General features: G+C 34.7%; 1 protein-coding gene across 2 annotated transcripts in view; it reads left to right on the top strand.

Moving 5' to 3' along the window:
- Positions 1-14,888, top strand: part of tlcd3a (TLC domain containing 3A) — a 69,792-nt gene extending 54,904 nt beyond the window's left edge. For both annotated transcript variants that reach the window (XM_048190071.1, XM_048190072.1), the window contains exons 3-5: positions 4,892-5,111; positions 7,262-7,357; positions 9,968-14,888. In XM_048190071.1, the coding sequence (XP_048046028.1) occupies positions 4,892-5,111; positions 7,262-7,357; positions 9,968-10,288 (637 nt within the window). In that variant the 3' untranslated portion in view covers positions 10,289-14,888. The remainder of the gene's footprint in view (positions 1-4,891; positions 5,112-7,261; positions 7,358-9,967) is intronic.
- The last annotated feature ends 65 nt before the right edge of the window (positions 14,889-14,953 follow it).

Raw genomic sequence — 14,953 nt, 5'->3', positions numbered from 1 at the left:
CACGTGGCTACACATGCGGTAGTATGTTTTTTTAAGTGGGAAGTTATAACAAGATTTAAAAAACTGAAATAACCAACATGGGAAAATTATGTCAGTTATAGGTTCTGAATTTCAGTTTTGATTACTTTTCGATTAATCGTCCAGCCCTAGTAAAGACTTTTACAGTGTTTAACAAATTTTCAGTCACACTTTAGTTTAGGGTCCAATTCTCACTATTAACTAACTATTAACTATGACTTTTGACCCAATAAACTCCTAATCACTGCTTATTAATAGTTAGTAAGGTAGTTGTTAAAGGATTAGTTCACTTTCAAATGAAAATTAGCCCAAGCTTTATTTACCCAAGCCATCCAAGGTGTATATGACTTTCTTCTTTCTGATGAACACTAACATAACATAAGTCTGATTGACTTATATTAATAAATATCCTGACACATCCAAGCTTTATAATGGCAGTAAGCATTACCAAATGAGTATGAGCTGAAGAAAGTGTCTCCATCCACATCCATCCATCATTTATCAAGTTATGAAGTACAATATCCAGCTTCCGCCAGACCGCTTTCCATATTCTACTTATGAAGAAAGTGTAAACTGGCGTCGCGTTAGTTACACTTTTCTGTAAGTTGAATAGGGAAGGCTTAGGATGTAGTGTAAGCTTTTTGAACTGCTAAAGTTTTACACTTTCTTCGTAAGTAGAATATGGAAGGCGTTCTGGTGGGAGCTGGATATTTTACTTATAAGATTTTTAAATATGGACATTTTTTTACACAAATGCATCGCTTCTCTTCAGAAGGCCTTTATTAACCCCCCAGAGCCGTGTTGAATATGTTTATGATGGATGGATGTGGATGGAGACACTTTCTTCAGCTTATACTCGTTTGGTAACGCTTAATGCCATTATAAAGCTTGGATGCGTCAGGATGTTTATTAATATTTCTCTGATTGTGTTCATCAGAAAAAAGGAAAGTCATATAGACCTAGGATGGCTTGAGGGTGAGTAAAGCTTGGGCTAATTTTCATTTGAAAGTGAACTAATCCTTTAAGTTTAGGTATTGGGTAGGATTAAGGGATGTAGAATAATGTATGGTCATGCAGAATAAGGCATTAATATGTGCTTTATAAGTACTAATAAACAGCCAATATACTAGTAATATGCAAGCTAACAAGCAACTAGTTAATAGTGAGAATTGGACCCTAAGCTAAAATGTTAACAAATTTTTTCCACAAACATATTAATACATTATTAAAATCAAGAGTTGTATTTGTTAACATTAGTTAATGCACTGTGAAGTAACATGAACAAACTATGAATAGCTATATTTTTTATTAACTAACGTTAACAAAGATTAACAAATAGAGTAACATATGTATTGCTCATAGTTTGTTCATGTTAGTTAATGCATTAACTAATGTTAACAAATGAACCTTATTGTAAAGTGTTACCAAAATGTATCTTGAGCACCAAATCAGCTTATTAATATGATTTCTGAAGGATCATGTGGCACTGAAAACTGGAGTAATGATGCTGAAAATTCAGCTTTACAATCAAAGAAATAAATTACATTTTAAAATAGAAATATTGAAAAAACATCTTAAATTGTAATAATATTTCACAATATTACTGTTTTACAGTATTTTTGATCAAATAAATGCAGCTTTGGTGAGCATAAGTCACCTCTTACTTCACTTCTCTTAGAAAAATAAAAAATCTTACTAACCCCAAACTACTCAATGGCAGTGTAAATTCTGTTCTCATAAATTATGAAAATATAGAATTAAATTACAAAATAAAACCTGCTCAAATCCTCTTTCTCTAAAGCATTACTACACTACGTCAACAGTTTGATGTTCACAATTGGTGTGATGTTGCTTTAAGAAGGCGGTCCATTACACCTTACCTGCCCATGCCTTTGTTCACTTCAGTGGCCAATCACAACAGCCTCAGGGCAACAGTGCTTACCTCTATGCTCATGCCACATCTGTTGACCCCTTTGGCTCCGCCCCCACCCCAAGGACATAGGGAGGAGGAGATTAGGTACACAGAGTCCCAGGGCAACAGCTGTTACCTTCCTCTGCACCCTTCCTCCCTCTGCCCTTCCCTGGCACTAGACTGACACCTGCAATTTCAGCCTCTGCCACCTGTTCATGTGGGCTGGGTGAAATGTGTGCGTGTGTTTGTGGCATAACAGAGTAATCCATGGAAGGCACTTGCCAGGCAGGCCTAGAGAAACTCCCAACCACCCTGCTAATCCCCCAAAGGCTTAATAGTTGGCTCGAGCACATGCGCAGCCGTGATCCTGAGTGACAAGGAGCATCCAATGACACTGTGAGTGTTAAAGGAATAGTTCACTCAAAAATGGAAAATCTGTCATCATTTACTCACCCTCATGTTGTAGAAATATTTCAGATATTTTCTTTTCAGACCTTTCACTTTGATCATATAGAAAGTAACAGCTTACATATTCTGCTAGATAACTTTTTTTGTTTTCCACCCAAGAAAGACTACAAAATACAAAAAACACCTTAGATTTACACTATCGTTCAGAAGTTTGGGGTTGGTAGGATTTTTTTCATGTTTTTGAAAGAGGTCTCTTATGCTCCCCAAGGCTGGTCAAAAATACAGTAAAAGAGCAATATTGTGAAATATGATTACAATTTAAAATAACTTTTCTATTTCAATATATTTTAAAATTCCAGTGATGGCAAAGCTGAATTTTCAGCATCATTACTCCAGACGTCAGTGTCTTCAGTCTTTAGTGTCACTTCAGTGTCACTCAGTCCTTCAGAAATGAATTCTGTCCTTCAGTCTATGCTGATTTGGTGGTCAAGAAACATTTTTTTTATTATTATTAGTATTGAAAATGGTTGTGCTGCTTATTGTTATTTAATGGAAACCATGATACAATATTTCAGGTCTCTTTGGTGAATGGAAAGTTTAAATCAACAGCATTTATTTGAAATATAAATCTTTTGTAAGATTTAAATATATATATATATATATATATATATATATATATATATATATATATATATATATATAAATACATTTTTTTATTGTAACTTTTGATCAATTTAAAGCATCCTTGCTAAATAAAAATATTCTTTTCTTTTATAAAGGAAGTGGATTGTGATTTATTTTGCCAAACTCCAAAAAGAATAAAGAAATCACCATAAAAGTATCATAAACAATTTATGTGCTATATTCCAAATCTTCTGAACCTTTATGCATACTGTTCATTGATATGTATTCATGTTAATTTGTATGTCTATGATAATAATGGTCCAGGCTTTTGTGTACCTTAGCTATTATGTTTTCGGTAACACTTTACAATAAGGTTCATTAGTTAAACATTAAATGTTGAAAATGTACATTAACAAAGATTAATAAATGCTGTATAAGTGCAGTTCATTATTAGCTCATGTTAACTAATGTAGTTAACTAATGTTAACTAATGAACCTTATTGTAAAGTGTTACTATGTTTTCTTTTAGTTTCTAAATATGAAAGATAAATAAAGTGTTTGAAAAAATACTATGTGAATCCTATATTTACAATATAATTGATGCATATCTCATCTGTGTTGCATATGAACAATATAGAAATGTTCCAGGACAGTGTAGCAGTAAGCTCTCTTTGTGTTAAGTAAAGAATTCACCTCTGATTACATGTGCAAAGTCTGTGGAACAGTGTCCCTTTGCTGTAGGTTATCCAAACACACACATATACTTAGATATCAAAAATGAGTACATATTTTTGACTTCTATTGTTTTTTTTATAAAGGTAATAATAAGTAATGACTAAGTCTTACCCTGTCGGCTGCCCCAAAAAGAATAATGCATAAATTATGTATAAACAGCTTTTACAATTGAAGATGTCCCCAAAGAGACATTTTCTGCAGACAAATTTGTTTACGACTCTTTTTCTTATATTTTCTAATGCGTAAAGTATTATTTTAACTTTATATCCATCTATTAATAGATTTTTCTAAATTTGGACTATATCTGTAGCTTGTAGGATATTTAAAATTGCCACTAGCTAATGACCTAATGACATGTGGTAAACAAACATGACACATTTTAGCCACACCTTACAGAATACATTTTTAGGTTGTTGGTTTCATTCCACACCCTCATAAAGGCTCTTTAAGCTATTATGTCAATTATAATTTTGAATGTTACAGTTCTATTTTAATAAAGAACTATCAGCTATCAGATGATAAACCAGGTGGAAAAAATAGCATATAGTTAATCTAGTTAGTACATTACCATTCAAAAGTTTTGGGTCGGAATTTTTTTTTTTTTTTTATGTTTTTGAAAGAAGTCTCTTATGCTCACCAAAGCTGCATTTATTTGGTCAAAAATAAAGTAAAAACAGCAATATTGTCAAATATTTTTACAATTTTAAATCCCTTTTTTATTTTAATATATTTTAAAATGTAAGCCATTAGACTTCTGTGTCACATGATCCATCAGAAATCATTTTAATATGTTGACTTGATGCTGAAGAAACATTTGTTATTATTATCAATGTTGAAAACAGTTGTGCTTCTTATTATTTTTGTGAAAACCTTGATACATTTTTTTCAGAATTCTTAGGTGAATAAAAATTTAAAAAGTTTATTTGAAATATAAATCTTTTGTATTAATTCAAAATCAATGCCTTCACTGTCTCTTTTGATCAATGTAATGTATCCTTGCTGAATTAAAGTATCAATTTCTTTAAAATAAGTACTTACTGACCACACACTTTTGAAATACAAACTTTTAGAATACTTAAGAATAGTAAAAAAGGTTTTTTAGAAGATGAGAATGAGCATATTTGTAATTTGTTTGAAATCACTCTACACTGTCAACATGATTTGTTCACCTGTTCTGTTCATCTTCTGTTCCAGACACTGGCTGACCACCTATTTTGTCATTTGGTATGGCGTTCCCTACATGTCATATGACATCTTCGCCATGTACCTCAGCCATTACTATCGCTTCCGGGTCAAAGGTCACAAGGACTATAAAAGCCACTCTCTACGAACCGTCAACTCATTTGTGAGGAAAGAGTTCCTGCTGGTCCTCCATCACATTGCACTACTCACCATTCTACTGCCTGTGACTCTGGTGAGAGAGAGGATAGAAATAAAGGGATAGAGACTCGAATGAGTGATATGACAACCAATAATATAATGAGAGAGAGTAATGGGCCTTCTCAAATAACCACCTCCACCTATAGCCAGGACCAAATGGGAGGGAATGTAAAAAGGGGGATGCAGTGCTTTTGTGTCCATTAAGTACCTGATTCTATGAGAAACAATTACCTTAATAGCAGCTGTTGCACTGTCAGAGTACATGCAGTGGGACAGACACACACACTGGTGGAAACCTGGTCTTTTGTTTGGTGTCTCTGGGCTGTCAGTGGTGATATGAGATCACTTTACCCACGCTTCCATTATTCACACACAGCTGCTACTCAGATACCACCTCTCACACACCCTGCTTTGTGCTCCTGTTCCACAAAATGTCCCACGAAACATAAAGTCACAAACATGGACAAATAGATTTTGACATGCATGGTAATAACACAAAGAAAGACAAAACCCCAGACCACCACAACAAAACATCTGGCTATTAAACAAGAAATATAACACTTCACTTCACTAATTTTTGAAATTATTTAATACATTACCATACAGTAATGCTTAGTAAGGTATTTTGCATGGACAAAGAGGATGTATAGATAAATAAAATATAGATAAATATTACAGAAACCATAGACTCCCCCCAAATAGTGTGGTTTAAGATTACACTTCAGGTTAGCTGGGAGGGTTCAGGTGGCTGTTTTAACTGGTCATTCTTATCTTGTTACATTTATACACGCATTACACACTTCTGATTCACCATATCCAGCATCATGTATCATAACACAGACATATGATGTGGACCATTCGCAAAATTAGCCATAGAGTAATTTCTAGACCTTATCTGTGTCTGTGTAAACACCATTCTCTCCATATTGTCTAGTGTTTTTATTTTTGTGTTTGCTCATGAGGGTCAGTTTTACTTTGTTTGTCTTTTAATTTAATATTGCCTATAAGTTTATTTTAGCTTGATTTGATTTTTGTTTGATTTACTTTAGCCTAAGATTACTTGTAAAACACTGACAAGGCTGTGATCTAGAGAGCCTGATTTGTCCCTAGGGCTATAAATATTTTCTCTGACAGTGATTAATTTCAATTACAATTCTTTATTAATGGTGTTATGATTTATGATACAATAATAGTTTGATGTTTTTATTTGCTTATTTTAATCATTTTAAATGTTATTTTAATATACATTTATTAATTGTAATATATAATTTTATTAATTATAATGAATATGCCCAAATGTAACTGGAGGGACACTGGAACTAGATTGGATATCTTGATTTAGTTTTTTTTTTTTTTTCTCAGAAAATAGGCAAATACACTATATTCAAATGTTTGGGGTCTGTAAGATTTTTTTTTTTCTTCTATTTATCAAAGCATTGTGATAAAATATTCCACAACAGTATTAAGCAGCACAACTGTTTTCAACACTTTTACAATTTAAAATAACTTTTCTATTTCAATATATTTTAAAATTCCAATGATGGCAAAGCTGAATTTTCAGCATCATTACTCCAGACTTAAGTGTCTTCAGTCTTCAGTGTCACTTCAGTGTCACTCAATCCTTCAGAAATGAATTCTGTCCTTCAGTTTATTATGCTGATTTAGTGGTCAAGAAACATTTTTTTATTATTATTAATATTGAAAACAGTTGTGCTGCTTAATGTTATTTAATGGAAACCATGATACAATATTTCAGGTCTTTTTGGTGAATGGAAAGTTTAAATCAACAGCATTTATTTGAAATATAAATCTTTTGTAAAAATTTTTATTGTAACTTTTGATCAATTTAATGCATCCTTGCTAAATAAAAATATTTGTTTCTTTTATAAATCAGCTTTGCCAACACAGGAATTAATTACATTTTAAAATATATTAAAATAATATTATTTTACTGTATTTTGATCAAATAAATGTAGCCTTGGTGAGCAAAAGTGACTTCTTTTAAAAATATTTGAAAGAAGAAAAAAAATCATACTTGACCCCACATTTTGACTGGTAGTGTATGCATTTAATTTTCATTATCAGATTAATGCATTACATATTCATACCCTTATTGTTCACATAGGTTGTGTGTGTGCTCATGCTTGTGCTGACTGTGGTTTTTGGTCTCTTTGTGTACATCAGTTCTTCAGGAAGGACCAGGGTGATTACTTCATTGGCTGTCTCTTCCTCACAGAGCTCAGCACTCCTTTTGTTTCAGTGGGCAAAATCCTCATTCAGGTAACACATGCACACACCCTCACAAACTGATTGTGTATTCTACTCTGCTGTCCTTCACAGTGCTGCACAGGAGCTGCCAGTCAACATTTTTTTCTGTTTTCTTTTAGTCAAGATAAATGGTTAAATACAGAGATGGAGGTCTGTCAGCGCACCAAACAATCTAAGCATTCACACAGTGTTTCTGCTTTAAAGTGAAAATCCATAAAATCTATAGCTAATACTTGCTTATGTTTCTGCTGTTGTTTTCCCACCAACAATTATGTGTGATGATACTGGAACATTTTGATTAGAGAAAGTAATATATAATAATAATTAATCATTTGTGGGGTTTTCATGTTTAAAAGCTATGTTTAGGACCCTGGGACATGTAAAATGATTTAAAATTCACCTCTCTGTTAACTTGTAAAATAAAAAGTTCTTATTATCAATGTTGAAAACAGTTGTGCTGCTTAATATGTTTGTGGATATTTATTTTTTCTTTGATGAAGACAAAGTTCAAAAGAACTGCATTTATTTGAAATAGAAATCTTATCTAAGTTGTGGTGTATGATAGGGACATAAAAATGTAGTGGATAACAGCTTGTCCCTGCTAGATGAAGCATTCTTTGTCTCTCAACTTTTCCAAATAACTATTTTTCTGCTGATTCTTGATCTTTGCTTATTTGGAGTGATTAGGTGAAATTGCTTTCAGACATGCACCACTTATGTGCTTCCACATGCCACCGTTTGGTAGTCAGGGGTATTACATTTCAAAGGAGTCCCAGCATCTGTGGTTGAAGGGTTAAATAGGGTGAAAAAAATTCTGTCATAATTTATACACCTACATGTTTTTCCAAGCCATTATGAATTTCTTTTTTTCTGCGGAACACAAAAGAAAATATTTTTTAAAGATTGTTTGTAACCAAACAGTTTTGGTGCCAGTTGACTTCTATTGGATGGACAAAAAACAAACAAACAAACAAACAAACAAAAAATAACACTGAGACATTTCTCAAAATATTTTGTTGTTTTCCAAAGAAAGAAGTCATGTAGGTTTGGAATGACATGAGGGTGAGAAAAAAAAAAAAAAAAAAAAAAACTTTTAAAAATTCAGCGTTTCCTTTTGAGAAATCACTTTGTGTTAGTTGTATATCATCAGATGGTCTGCAAACAGTCATTAGGTGGTCTGTGGGAATGTTGTTCTGAACTGAGACTGTCACAATTAAAAATGATTATTCATAGAATCCACCAATATAGTCAAAAGAATAGTTAACCCAAAAATGAAAATTCTGTCATAACATACACCCCCATAAAATTTTGGTTAATCTTCAAATAACAAATTAAGATATTTTTAATGAAGAATTTGAATTCTGTCCCTCCACTTAAAAGTCCAGGTAACTAAAACTTAGAGGATCCAAAAAGGTCATAAAAACATCCTAAATCTAATCCATATTGATCAAGTATTTAAATCCAAGTCTTGTGAAAAGTTACGATCACTTTATATAATGAGCAGATTTAATTTAGGCTTTTATTCAGCCGTGGCTCCTCTGTAAGGGCAGGTGGGGCAGCCAGAGCCCCTACCCAGACGATATCAGTCTGTTTCAGCTATGTGTCTGCATCAGGTCAGTTGGCTAATACATTGCCCTGCTAACTAAGTAGCATGTCTGTTCTTCCTATGTGGAGTAGCATTTCAAAAAATAAAAGTATGCATCCTTTAGTTTGAACATGTTATACATGTGAATAGCCTTTATATACAGTTTTTTTCTGTTGTGTTTGTTTTATGTTTGTTCTGAGAATAGACATGACTTTGTTTTCCTCACTGGAATTCCTATACAACTTGTAACATTCTAAAACAACATTCGGAGGCAATATATAGTACATTAAGGCAATTCTAAGATGACATTCTATGCGTTTGTCATGTGTACTAAAGTCTGTCAATCATCATTAGAATGCCACCCTCAGACTGAATAACGCAAGTACATTAGAATTCTGCCAAAAGTGTGTCTGATGTGTTAAGCGATTAAAATATAATGCTTACAAAATATTTATCATAAAATGCTAAGACCTAGAATATGCCCTACCGAAATTTAGGACCAGGAGCCGCTACTGCTTTTATTTACATCGAAACAATGATTGACACCATACATAGAGAAAACATTGCACATGGTAAACACGGAAGCTCAAACTATGTTTGTGATGTGTGAGATCCAATGAGGTTGTTCTAATGTGTGACGCCCACATGAGTTTCTGTGTTTACCATATGTGACGCGCTCTATGTATGTGTGTTAATATGTGAAAAAAGCCTAAATTAAATCTGTTCATCATATGAAGCGATTGTATCTCTTCACAATACTTGGATTGAAGTGCATGATTCATACGGATTCATTTACATTTGACTTCTAAGTTTTGGTTTCCTGGACTTTCAGTGGAGGAAAAGAAACCATTGACGTTTCATTAAAAATCTTTTAAAGTCTTATGGGTTTGAAATGACATGAGGGTGAGTAAATGATGACAGAATTTTCATTTTTTGGGTGAGCTCTCCATTATATTTAATGTTAACCCTGTTTTGCCCGCATCTTCTAATCTTCCTTTCCTCTTCCTTTTATTCTCTGTTGACTGTCTCTTCTGTAGCTGGGAATGCAGGACTGCTGGCTGCACAAGGTTAATGGTGGCATGGTGCTGCTGAGTTTCTTCATGTGCCGCATCGCACTCTTCCCCTACATGTACTGGGCCTACGGCTCCCACTACGGCATCCCACTTTACAGCGTTCCCTTCCATCTGCCGCTCTCCACCAACCTGGGCAACCTCTGCATCCTGTCGCCGCAGGTCTACTGGTTTGTCCTCCTCTGCCGTAAAGGCTTCCGACTCTACAAGCGTCAGCGGGATGTTCAGAACCAGGCCTCTCCGCTGTCCTCGCCCGAGCCTCTCTTGGATATCTCCAAGGCTGATTAGTGAAGGTCTTTATCTAGAACAAACAATCAACCGACGTCACAGCTGAAGGCTATGGCACTGCATCTACTACTGTTACAGTACAACCAAGACTTCATGTTAGACATACCCTTATCACTCCTCTTCATTTTACTCTTCTCTGCTTTACTCCATTCCACGCACACACTCACATTTACATGTACGACCGTTACAATGCTACTCCACTGGATTTACTGCAGTGACCTCCAGGGAACATCTTTTAGGTCAGTTATCGAGGGCCAAGACCCTCTCTTCCTTCTCTGATTGGAGTATCTGTTACAGTTTGGACTGATGTCTTTGAATGTCATTGGAATTATCTTGTTACTTTTTGGTTATTGTTTTTGTCACATATATGAAATTCTACCCCTGTGTGCTTAAAGTACAGAAATACACTGGTTTAAATGAGGGAAATTATTATGTGAATGGCTTAGCCATCATTATAATAAATTCATCAGATTAAACCCACAGTATTTCAGATCACATCCGAGCAACATTTCACATCACTTCCCACTCGCCTCAAAGCTCCTATCACATGGTAAGCATTTCCATGGCTGCAGTGCTGCTGTTCTTGTTTACAGCTCATTAGAGTTCTGTGAATGTGTTTGCACACACACACTGCCCTGCTGTGACTGTTTACACACCGCCCCACACATGCTCTGGAGGCTGCTAATGAATTCTGCTTCACTTCTGTGGGCCTTCTTAGAATCCGAAGTCCTCCCATCCACAGGGGGGCAGTAGAGAGTCAGTCTTTATGTTTAAACCAGGGATGGGCAACTTCAGTCCTTCAGAGTTTAGCTCCAACCCTGATAATAAACTCACTTGCCTGTAGCTTTTTTTGTGATCTGGAAGACACTGATTAGCTTGTTCAGGTGTGTTTGATTAGGGCTGGAGATAATCTCTGCAGGACAGTGGCCCTCCAGGATCAAAGTTGCCCATGCCTGGTTTAATTGGCATACACAGCACTCGAGTCTATAGGGGGATGGGGTCTTTGCAGGGTACAAAGAGTGAGCACATAACGCTTGGCATATCTTTTAGGCCACATTATGCCCGAAGGCATCTCCAGGCAGTAGTCAAAGCAATAACACAGGGAGCTTCAAAGCAAGGGATTGTGGGTAGTTGGATAGCTCATGTGAACAAATGGGCAAGGATAGAAAAGTTGCATGCCACCTACTCTGAAAACTGATATTTGTATATCTAAAGGGCACAATACTGGGTTCCTATGGTCTTGGGAAGATGGAAAATATCAGGGAATTTTATGTTTGTGACTTTCATGTGTGGAACAGTCATTGGTAATCTTTAAAATTCATAATTTCAGTAGTCAATTTTTTTTGTTATGCTCAGCTCCTCGGAGGAATCATTTTTCGGCTATAAATCACTTTTTATGATTGCAATGTCTACTAAATAATTTCTAGAAAATTTTGAGTAATCATGGAAAAAGTCAGAAATTTGCTGGTCAAAAGATGTGAGAACCCTGGTAATAGTGTCGTGTTTGTGAGTGTGAAATGCTCTTGATGTGGGGCATGAGTTTTCTATGAATCTTTCTATTAACTGAGCCTAAATTTTGAGTTGTAGATAAATAATTGTATTTATTTCTATACTGATGAATAGTGCAGTATAAATGGGTGATTTGCTGTTGCTTAGGGTCATTTTTAGGGATAATCTGTGGCGTATGAGAGCTTGTGTAAGTGTAGCAAGGAACTCAGAAGCCTTTGTTTCAGGGCTTTTAACATAACCTGCAGCATCTTTCATAATACATTTAGTGAATGCTGGATGCCGAATGAATGCAACTAACAGTTGTAGATTCCATTAAGCACTTTTCAGTATTGCAGAACTGTCAGATTAAAATGTTGCTCAGTACATACCCATGCACTCTTATTTAGTGTGTTTCGAAGACAAACTGGACCTAAAGGTTGCCTTTAGCAAGTGTGTTTGTGTGCGAGAGACAGAAAGACTTATATAACAGTGTGTATAAGCTCCCAGCTCACTCTCTAGGAGGTTGAACGGGGTCTTTGCTGGACTGAAAGAATGCATGATTTGCTCTCCATTTCTAAAGCTTTAGTACTTTTCAAAACTAACTATGCAGTCTTTCAAGCTGCTGCTTCTTGTCTATGGCAACACTATGCTTTCTTTAGTTTTGCTGAGATGGGATGCATTTGGCAGATGAGTTGGCCATATTAATCATAATGCATGTTATGTTTCTGATATTTTCATTTTTTTCAGTAGTATATCATGTCAATGCTTTTCTCAGTTGTCTTTCTTAGTTGTAGCATACGTTGTACGTTTTTCTATAACCAACATTCTCTCAATTTTCACTCCTTCATTTTCAGATTGTGTTTTATAAGACATACCCATAATGTAATATATACACTATATGGCGGAAAGCATGTGGACACCCAACGAGCATTTAAATCAAATCAATGGGCATTAATTAGGAGTTTGTCATTCCTTTGCTGCTATAACATCTTACATTCTTCCCAAACTGAGGAACAAAGTTGGATGCATACTATTCTGTTGAATATCATTGTGTGATGTAGATTTGTTTTTACTTGAATTAAGGGGCCTATTGTTAATTATGAATGGATGTCCACAAACTTTTTGCTGTGTAGTGTAAGCCTAGAATATATGAACAGGTTTATATTCAGAGTTTTGAAATGCATGGAACATTATCATAAATCAATATATGTACTGTCCAACAGGCTTATTTATGCCACACTTAACCTTTAAATCATAGTGCAGTGCTAATAATCAATTTTTTTTTTTTTTTTTTTTTGGAAATAATAATACAAGTCCTAGTGTCTTCAAAGCCTCCTCTCTCAGCTCAGGGTTTGATAAAGACGTTATCATCAATTATTTAGAGATGAAAGATGAGACTGTGATTAAAAAGGATTTACATAAGACACATTTATAATTGAAATATTTTTTTCAACACTTTTTGGGTTTGGTAAACCAAAGATTCTTAGACACTTTTTATAGATAAGTGACATGTAGCTAAACTGTCTGAGACTCCACATCATTGCCTTTCCCTTGCTCAACATCCACACAGGATCAGATCTCTACAGGAATGGCTGTGAATATGGATCAGGCAAACTGGAATTCTCTTACTGGAATATATGGAATACTTACTGGACTTAGTTTATGTTGTTTTACTGTAAATTACAAACTGGGTGAATCTGATGAAAACATGTCCAGATCATATTTCACCCCCAAAAGCAGTGAATAATAAAATAAAAATTAAATGAAAAGAGAAATCAACAAGTTAGTTGTCATAAAAAAGGCTTATTGGTCATGAAATGGACTTCATTTTCTTAAATATATGACCTGGACATGCTTTTAACAAGTTTTGTGAGAAGGGCAGAAGTTGAGAAATAAGAGGTGTAGATGTTCAGGAATGTTATCAGCTGCTCTGTTTTTTAATACATATCAAAACTAGACTGCACTCTTGCTGGTTTGATGGGTGCTTTGTTTGGAGCTTTATAGTTTACTGTAAATGGATGTAACAGGAATGGATGAAGGCAAATATATGCATAAAAGTCTGAGGATAGAAAATTGAGCTATATTAAATATTATAATATCTATAAAATTTTTGTTTTACCCCCAAACTACGTGTTGTCTGGAATATCGTAAAATACAGTGCCTTGTATTAAAGTTGTGTGTGATATTGACACAAGCTCAGTGCACAGCAGCCCTGGGCAGGTGGTGTTTTAGGTTGTGACTGTCTCTACTCACACTTTTGTTTTGTTCACAGTACAATACACAAAACTAAGAAAAATCTCTGCATCATCAGGCACAGTGTACTGTACACTTAAAGCCTTTATGCTAGTAGGTTTGATTTTAATTTGGATAAATTGTTACAGCTAACTTTGTCATTCAAACATGCTTCTAAGTCTTAAAATTGTTTTAAGTGAGGTTCTGTATGCTTGCTGTGTTGTCTTTATATTTGCACTCTTAAAGCTAATTTAAAACAAATCTGAACTCTAAAGGTCTTTAATGTTACCCAGTTTTCTGAACTGCGTCCATTCCTCATGAAACAGACACAATTGGACAATGTATTGGCACAATCTTAGGCAGGTTTAAAGCCATGTTACACATCTACTCTGTTTAGATTTTTGCACGGATTGAGAAGCATCTTATCTTCCAACACATTCCTTGGTTGCATCTCCAAACTCAATTCAGCATTATTAACTCTTGTTTAGAGAAGTGGGAAAGGAAACTTTTCAGAGAACTGGGCAGAGACCAGAAAGCATGTTTGCATTATCTGTTTCCTGCTGAGGAAAACTCATTTCCTTGCTATGTCAGCTTGACCTCAAAGCATGATTTCATTGTGATTTCCTAATGCACAACCTTTAGCACTCCCTGCCTCTTATTTTTGATCACATTTTGATTTTCACACATATATTGTATCAGATTTCATATAAATATATAGGTTTCTGTTTGTTTGTAGGATGACATTTTAAGAACTCTCCTTTTAGAAAGGGGATACAGAGTGAAACTAATATAAACACTTGATTGAGCTTATTTTCTTGAAACTTGTAAATCCAAACACCACTTTGGAGAAAATAAATCTGATTTGGTGAATTCTTTTAAACTGAGCTGCCTTTGTTTACTAAGAAGCTGTGTGTTAACATTTCACTGATACACAACATACCACAG

Source organism: Megalobrama amblycephala, linkage group LG4 (assembly GCF_018812025.1).
Source record: "Megalobrama amblycephala isolate DHTTF-2021 linkage group LG4, ASM1881202v1, whole genome shotgun sequence".
Lineage (NCBI taxonomy): Eukaryota > Metazoa > Chordata > Actinopteri > Cypriniformes > Xenocyprididae > Megalobrama > Megalobrama amblycephala.
This window is presented reverse-complemented; position numbering and strand designations above follow the sequence as displayed.